The sequence below is a fragment of the Echinops telfairi genome, unplaced genomic scaffold (genome assembly GCF_000313985.2).
Source record: "Echinops telfairi isolate 266 unplaced genomic scaffold, ASM31398v2 ScPeMD7_7469;HRSCAF=8507_0, whole genome shotgun sequence".
NCBI classification, from domain to species: Eukaryota; Metazoa; Chordata; class Mammalia; order Afrosoricida; family Tenrecidae; genus Echinops; species Echinops telfairi.
This window is the reverse complement of record NW_022111372.1, coordinates 83,035,110-83,043,918: the sequence shown is the minus strand read 5'-3', so window position 1 is coordinate 83,043,918 and position 8,809 is coordinate 83,035,110. Positions and strand designations below refer to the sequence as shown.

Below are 8,809 nucleotides of genomic sequence, written 5' to 3'. Positions count from 1 at the left end.
AGGACCAGGCAGGGGAAGACAAGATCCCCAGCTCCAGGCCAGCCCTTGGGGGATGGAAAAGCTCTGGGGAGGCCGTAGGGCATCGAGGTCAGAGGGAGAGGCCTGGTTTGCAAGTTCCCCTCTGGACCTCAAACGAGGGGCCTCTTTGAACCCCTTTCTGTGTAAGACCCCAGCAACCTTCTTCCACCAGCCTGTACCGCCCTGTGAGGTCAGACTTCTGCCGCCTGACCCAAACCTCAGCCTCTCATGTGCTCCACTCGGCCCAGACTGCACTGCTGAAAGCCTCGTGCAGTGGGGTTTTCAGACATGTCTGGGCTGCTCCCACTCGTCCTCAAGGCTAGCGCCTCTGAGAAGCCTGCGTGACTGCCTCTTCTCTGTGCTGCAGGCTGTCTCATGGCCACCTGCAGGTCTGAGGGCAGGGACTTGGTCGCTCTGCTCCCTTGCACATGGTAGGTCCTCAAGAAATAGCCAAATGGAAGAACAAGTGACGGATTAAGTGGACAGGTTTCCAAGGGAGTGGGTATTTTCTCCCAGAGAAGGGTTGTGTTTACTCACAGAGGCCACCTCCCTCTCAGAGGGTGCAAGGAGAGAGACCGCCCCAGAGACCCTGCAGGCCCGGAGGCTGGCTCCGTGGCAGCCTGCAGTTTGCCCAGGGTGCTCACACCTGCTTCCTGAGACTGCTGTCCAGCCCCTGGGCCTCCCTGTCCTCGAGAGAGAGGTCTTGCTTGGCTTTGACATCTGTGGCCTCTGACACTGGGGCGGTGCTTACAATCTGGCCAATGACCCCATGCATCCCTCCCAGCAGCCCAAGGCTCAGGTACACGGCCCCACCTTGAGGCCAGGCCTGAGTAATCAGAACCCGAGGAGGACCGGCCAATTCCCTTCCTGGTGCTCTCCTCACAATTTGGTGGTTAATGCCTTAATAATAATCATTCTAAAAAGCCATAAAAAGGTACCGCTAATAACAGTTGAACATACACTATGAGCCAGGGGCTGGGCAGAGCTTTGTATATGGGTATCCAGCGGCACAATCCCCTTTGAGGGAGGGGCTCCTCCTGTTCTGGTTTGACAGATGAGAAGACAGCGGTTCAGCGAGGCTAAGTAACAGGCCCACAGTCACAGTAGTACCACGGTGAACGGAGGGGTCCTGTGTTAGGCTTGAACAGTCAGCGCCCAGGGCCTGGGCTTTAAAAGTGTGTGCACCATGGCTCTCCACACTGCCTCAAAGTCCCCACCTCCACCTGCCCCCAGGCTCCGGACGGGAAAACCAAGCACCACAGAAGGAAAATGGTTTGACTGAGCTCACACAGACACTCCGAGACCAAGCAGTCTCCCCAATGAGAGGGCAGCGAGGATAGAGAAGGGGGCCCCCCTCTCTCGCCTCTGGGCAGCCAGCGCCCCGCCCTGCTGCCCCTCCATTAGAGCAATCACTGGCTGCTCTCCAAGGACGGCCGAAGCCAAGATCAATACCTAAATGTGGCTTTTCCATCAGTAAACCAATTAAGTCCAATTCTGTTTCCATAGGCTCAACTCCGCAGCTGAAGACAAGCTACAGGCTGGAGCAGGGGGGTGGGGCCAGGCTGTGGGGGTGCCCTCCGCATGCCCCCTCCCTCCTGGCTTCCTTCCATACCCTCTAGGGTGGGGGATGCCAATTCTTGGACAAAGCAGGGGAACTCCCACTCCTGGCTCCGGGGTGGCCAAGGGCTGACCCTCTCTCCCTACTCATCTTTCATTATCCCCACCTGCCTATACCCAGTGCAGGACCCAAATACAAGACAATCAACACTGAGATTCTCAGAGGTGGGGGGGGGAGTGGACAGAGGGGCTGGGGGTCCTCTGAAACAGACTACTCCTCTGGGGGTAGGATCCATGCGGAACTGAGATGGTTTTTCCACTTGAGGCGGCACTCCAAGGAGCCGAGTTCCACGACTGGATTGCAGGCCAGGAGAGCTGGCCACACAGTCCCACGCCATGCCTGCTCCCAGACCTCCCGGCTGCCTACTCCAGAAACGTGTTGTTTTTCTAAAGCTTCTCATCATTCTGTGAACAGTACAATTAGGCTGCGCTGCCAAGTTCAGTGTTAAGAGCATTAATCTGTTGACTGTAAACATATACATTATCCTATCATTTTCATGACCCTCTTGAAATGTCTTGGTATTCTCCTCCACAGAGAACCCGGGCCAGCCCTTGCGCTGTTCTGTAGATGGGGAAACCGAGGCCCAGAGAAGGCAGGTCCCTTGATCAGAATCACTCATCAGGTGGTGGCACCTTAGATTAGAACCAGAGCGCTGAGGACCACGCTTGGACTCTTCTTCCCTCCAGCCAATTGCTGGCCGCAGCCAGGGAGTTCCTCTTAAACGATAAATGAGATCGTGTTACCTTCTGGCTTCAAACTCTCCAACAGCTTCCCAGAAAACTTATAATAACGTATTCAACCTCCTCACCTCAGGCAATAAGGCCCTCCCTCATCCCAGGACAGCCTCCTCTCAGCCATGAAACTCCAGCCACACCACCTCCTTTCTGGCCACAGCCACACCAAGCTCCAGGCTGCCGCAGGGCCTTTGCACGTGTTCTGCCCTCTGCCCTCTGTTCTTCCCAGAGCAGCCTCTTTTCATCAGACAGGCCCAGCACTACCTCATCCCCTGGCCCCACCGTCCCAGAGTGTCCTTCCTGGGCTGCCATGTCTGAAAGCCTCCATCCACTGCTCCATCACTACCCCACAGCCCTTCTCATAGCAGCCATGCTGCCTGAAGCACCCAGCTTATTCCATGTCCTTCTCTGAGTACTATCCGGCCTCCTGGTCACTGCCGAATTCCCAAGATGCCACGGCTAAGCTGGGGTTTGAATTCACAATCACTATCCCGGAACACGTCCCTTTCCAGTAATGGATTCCTGGGTCCAGCTCGGCAGAGTTCCAAAAGGATGAGGGTGGAAGAAAAGCTGGCTGTCCCCAGCCTCCTGCAGCCTCCTGCCTGGGGCCCGGGGAGGCATTCTCTCAGCTTTCTCCTCCTTTACCAGGAAGAGGTCTCTTGGCATTGGGGGTGAGGGGTGGCCCTGCCCACAGTTCAGCTAGCGTGAGACCCCTGGGACCAGGCCTGGAAGGTTGGGGGTGAGGTGGTAAGTGGGATCCCACAGGCGACAGGGCTCTGTCTGACCCGCAGAGTGAACACAGCAGGCCTGTGGGCACCAGGATTCTGGCAGGAGGCCCCAGAGCCAGGGAGAGAAGAGGCCTCAAGTCTGGGGGCATGGAGGACACCCCACTCCTCTACGGGGCAACAAGAGGGTTCTTGAGCCCAGGAAGTTGGAGAAGCGAGCGTGTGAGGGGCGGGATCAGGGAAGGAAGCTGGGATGACCCCCTCAGAGACCCCCTCACATGCACCTGAAGTTCAGGGGTGTCTGAGTGAGCCCTTCCATGCGTCCTCACCAGACCAGGAGGACAATGCTGACGCTCACACCCTGCGTGTGTGTCAGAGTGGGTCTGCGTCTGGGGCTTCATGGCTGGGACCTTCGGATCTGTTTGATCACCAGGCCTTTCTGCCACAGCACCTCAGAGGGGGTTCCACTCTCCAGCTTTCTGGATAGAAGCCCATCTCTGAACTGTTGGCGCCAGTCCTAAAATGCTACTGCTCACTGTGTGCCCAGGCGAGCGGGTGGGGTTTACAGTGGGCAGGATCGTGGACCCCGTTTTGAGGGGTGAGATTCAAGGCAGCTGTCTTTTTTTTTTTTTTTAAAGGGGATTTGGGAGTGATCAAATTTTTACTTTTCACTTCATGTCTCCTTATGGTTTCTTTGCACTGCGTGTTCCATACACACTTAAAACACACACACAAAACAGACGAGGCTAAAAATACACACGAAAATGATTTCCCGGGTCTGGGAGGCTCCTGCCAGCAGAGGTCGGGCTGGGAGGGGAAGGGGACCCACAGCTTCCTAGCAGCGGTAGACAGAGACCCAGGGCCACAGCCCTGCTGGGAACTGCCAGAAGTCACCAGGAGCCAGCACGAGAGGCTGTGCCCAATATTCAGCTTCCAACCCCTGTGGAGGCACCTTGAGTGGCAAACAAAGGAGCCTTCTAAAAGCAGCCCTGAGCCTCCTCTCCCACTGGGAACATGGAGGCTGGCAGCCAGCACACTTCTAGGAGGGGGTTCCCCTGACAACCTTAGCCCCTGGTGCCTCCACCCCCACCCCCCTGAGGCTGGCCACCTTCATCACAGGAAGTCTGATACCCAACACACAGCTGGACAGAGAGGGGCCCCAGGGGGCTGCTGCCCGCACAGCCAGCCTGGCTGTACTGCCCAGGAATGCTGAGTCACCGTCCAGAGGGACTGTGCCCCTCCCCATACTCCTCTGTCTCTGTCTATGAAGGGGTGCTGAAGGAAGTGTGTGTGTGTTCAAGAGTGTGGTGAACTGGCCCCAGATCCCCAGCATGGGGGAGGACCCCATTTCTGACCCTCCTTCTTCTGGCAGGTGACCTTGACCTGTCACTCCAAGTCATGGCACTAGCCTTGACCGTAGGGTACCTCAGCGGGCCTCGGGACACCTCCCTGGCTCTAGAGACATAAAATACAGAGTGCTCCCACAGCAGTGAAGCAGCCACGCATCTGGCAGTCCTATTTGGAGCTTCACAGCGCCGACCCGGGCTCCCTACCCTGGTTCCTGAGCTTCCACCTGCTCCCACCTGCTCCCCAAACAGCCCTGCCTGCGGGGGAGAGTAGTAACCCAGAAAGATGCCGAGTCTCCAGCAAGATAGAGCCCGGGAGATGAACCGTCCAACACAGGGCATGCTGGGAGGCCTGTGGGGAGCAGTGTGAACATGCTGTAGCTGCCAGAGCACAGCCTCTGTGAACCCCACACCTGCTGGGCCCTGGCCTAGACACAATGACAGCCCGTGACAGGCAGGACCCAGCATGAAGGCTGTCAATTCCTGGATATGGTGCCAACGTCCCCCCACCCTCCCAGGCTGCACACCTGCACATCATCAACACTGTTCCTTCCACCGCTGGTCCCCACGGGCACCCACCCATACAGTCAGGGTGCAGACCGGTCCTCTGCAGCACACAGAGGTTCTCACCAGCGCGACCACCCTAAACCCAAAGCAAACCAGCAGCCAGGGGCCAACTTGAACACAGCGAGACCCCAGCCTCCTGCGGAACAGAACCGTGGGCTCAGTGGTCAGGAGCAGACCGCCGGGCCTCAAACCCCTCCAGGGACGCAAGGCCCTATCTGCGGGTGTTAACTGTGGGAGCTCCAGGGCTCTGCAGGGCCCCCAACCACACGCTTATGGCACGCAGCCAGCCTCCAGAGCAGGCTTCCCCACGCGGGCAGCTTGTTCCAGTGCACTCTGCTGCCCTAGGTCCGGAGAGAAGCTCAAGGAGTGGTCTTTCAAACCCTCTCCCCCCAGGCTGCTGGTCACTTCCAACACCGCAACAGAAGCACACCCCTCCCTCTGACTTTTCTGCCTACTGGGATTACCTGGGATCTTTGCACAGCTCAGACTGCTACCATCTTTGGGAACAGAGTGCCGGCTTACTCGCTTCTTTAAGCACCTCTATGATTCCAGGGGGCCGAGTTTGGGACTGCTGCTTAAGGGACGTTTAGGGGCCAGACAACGGCTGTCACAGTCGGAGCAGCGTGCACTGGGATTCACGGAACACGGACGGAGCGCTGGGTGTGCGCCGGGATGCCTGGGCGGCACTAACAGTTGGCAGCGCTGCTGGGAAGCACAGGGCTGACAGTTCAGCCCCGCGTGAGACCCTGCATAAGAAAAGACTCGGCGAGCTGCTCCCGTGAAGATTGAAGAACAAAACAAAAAGCTACTGGCATCAAGTCGATTCTGACTCCTAACGAGCCTGCTGGACAGAGTAGAACTAACGACCCCCGTGGGTTCCCGAGACGGTAAACTTTTGCAGGAGTAAAAGCCTCCTCTTTCTGCTGACGACCCCTGGTGGTCTCAAATGGCATGACCCACTACAGCCACGGAAGCCCCACGAAGCAGTTTTGCTGTGCGAGGCACGGGCCGCCATCCCTCAGGGTCCAGTCACAGCACAGACGGCAACCACGGAGTCTCCCAGAAGGACGTGTTGGAGTCCCCAGGGCCCGTGGACCCAGCGGCACCGTGGACGGAAGGCCGGGCGTCTGCTCCCATAAAGATTGTGAACCAGGACACCCCTCGGACCGCTTCCACCCCGGAACACACGAGCTTGCCAGGGGGCTGGATCCACTCTACTACAAGGAGTCTGGCTTTTCTGGTCTAAGTGTGTGCTGGGCGCTGTCCTAGGTGCCAGGGCACAGCGGTGGCAGAGACACGGCCCTACCCTCTTGGAGGGAGCTTACAGTACAGAGCACTCTCCCCTCTCCTCGCCGCTGGGGAGCGACGGGTGGATATCACACAAATGAAGGCATTGGTAAAGGGGGTTTAGTCTGGGCTGTGAGGAAGCCATGCGAGGTATGGGAGAGAGGAAATGGGGAGGCCGCCTCAGGTTGGAGGAGGTTAGGGAAGGAGCTGAGAGCTGAAGGTTAGGGAACAGGCCACCAGGACTGGAGCCAGGGAATCCACCAAGGCTCTGTGCCTTGGGATGGCCAGTGCAGGGCCTGGCCGGGAAATGTGAAGGGGGCTGTCAGAAAAGTAGGGAAAGGGAGTCCCTATCGGTCCAGAAAAAACTCTCAGTGGGTGAGGTCCTTGAGGAAGGACCAGGGAGAGGTGTGTACCCAAAGGACACGCAGGAAGGGAGAAGCGTGGCCAGCCTCGCAGCCACCTGGCTCTGTCCCCCGGGCAGAGAGAAGGGTGACGGGCAGGAGAGCCCAAGGGTGTGTGGGCGAGGATCCACCACCTACCTCTAGCTGAGAGCTTCTTGGTGTTGATGATTTTGGCCGCATACTCCTGGCCGGCCAGCACCTTCACACACCTGCGCACCACCGAGAAGGCACCCCTGCGAGACAGAGGAGACAAGAGCTTGGTCCCTGGGGAGGCAGGGAGGAGTTCCTGCAGCTGCACCCTGCCAGGGGGACAGGGTGCCATCAAGGCTACTTGAACTCACAGAGGCTGCTGCAACTGGCCCAGGGGAGTCCCTGAAGAACCAGTGGTCCTGGCAGGAGCTGGGCCTCACCCAAGACGAGCCCTCCTAACAGGTTAGGCTCACCAAGTTGTACAGCAGTAGAATCATGGTGCGTGAGAACCACAGAATGCAGGTTCCTGAAAGCTGTCCGTTTTCACTCGGCGTAGGTAGCACATTGACGTGGCTCACCAGTCAACTGATTCGAAGGTGGAACGCTTCCCCCCCACCCCAGTTCCTCAGGTCCCTCCCCAGAGATGGCCCACCCTTAAGACTAGTCCCTTAAGACTCTCCACAGAGCCTCCCCACCCCACCCCGGCACCGGAGCTGCACACCCTCCATTCTCCAGTAAACTGTGTATCTTGGAGACACCCCCCTTCCCGTGCACGGCCCAGAGATCCTCGTTACATAGCGCAAGTGGGAGTATGTCAGAAAGTATTGCCACAGAACCGTAGAAAACTTTCGTAAACAACACGATCACTATGTGAACTTCTTGCTTCTCAATACACGGAGGCCTGGTGTTTGCAGACCTCGACCCCTGCGTGTGGATTACAATGCGCTGAAAAGAAAACAGAAATCCTTACTGCCGGACCAATCAACAACCTCATGATCCATGGAGAAAAGGATCGAAGCTTTCAAGGACCCCAATCAACCCGCACAGAAGCAGCAGCCAACAAGCGAGAGGACGTAGCGCATTGGGCAAATCAGCCACCCCAACAGCCCTCTTTAAAGTGGTCAGGAGGAAAGATGGCACTTGGAGGACTGAAGGGCACCTGACCCATATGCACGTGACAGGTGGACATCAGTTGCGGTGCCGGAGAAGAATACTGGAAATACCACGGACTGCCCAAAGAATAAATGTGTCTGTCTTGGGAAAAGCCCAGCCAGAGTGCTCCTTCGGGGAAAGGATGGTGAGGTTTTATCTCACGTTCTTGGGACTTTATTGTCAGGAGAGGCCAGTCCCTGGAAAAGGACCTCCTGTTTGGTGAAATAGACGGACAGTGAAGAAGAAGCCTTTTGAGGAGGTGGGTTGGCACAGTGACTAGAACCATGGTCTCAAATAGAGCAGCCGTGGTGAGCACGGCACAGGACCGGGCGGCAGCTCATGCCGTTGGACATCAGGTAGCTGCGGCCTGAACTGACGGCAACAAGACTTTCCTGAAGAATCCATGCTCTTTGGTTTATACCAGGTCGAGATGGCCGTTTGGGCATCCCCGGGGATGGAGATGGTGCTTTTCGACATTTCTTGAGTTTGGGGGGGACAAAAGGCAGTCTGAAGGGGCAAGACTAGGGCTGCAGGGGTTGGGTATGGTTTCCTGACGGAATTCTCATCGGACAGCCCTGCTACCCTGGGCGGACGAGCAGGTGCACCGTCATGATGAGAACAAATCCCTCTGAGCACTCTCCTGGCCTGTTCCTCGCCAGAGCACGTGTCCATCTTCTCCATAAGCCTCCATGATCGCTCTGTGACTTTAGAGAAACTCTCTCAAGCCGATGCCTTCAAAACCCCCCCAGAACAATCATCACTGCCTTCGGAGCTGATGTCTCTGCCTTCAATCTAACTGGCCCAACACCTGTCCTAGAAGCCACTGCTTTGATTGGAGGTTTTTACGACGCCCTAATAAGGTAAGCGTATGGCTGAGAGAACTTGTCTGCAGTCGTGCACCGATCGCAGCGCCGGGTTTAAACAGGTGTCATTACCTTTTGCCGGTGTTTTGGAATGGACCTGTTCCCGCAGGAGCTGGACCCCGGTAGCA

At 57.3% G+C, this 8,809-nt stretch overlaps 1 protein-coding gene across 2 annotated transcripts in view; it reads right to left on the bottom strand.

The window, feature by feature from the left end:
- CAMK2A (calcium/calmodulin dependent protein kinase II alpha) overlaps positions 1 to 8,809 on the bottom strand; it is a 69,419-nt gene that overhangs the window by 45,044 nt on the left and 15,566 nt on the right. For both annotated transcript variants that reach the window (XM_004696723.2, XM_004696724.3), the window contains exon 2: positions 6,835 to 6,929. In XM_004696723.2, coding sequence (XP_004696780.1) covers positions 6,835 to 6,929 — 95 coding nt within the window. The remainder of the gene's footprint in view (positions 1 to 6,834; positions 6,930 to 8,809) is intronic.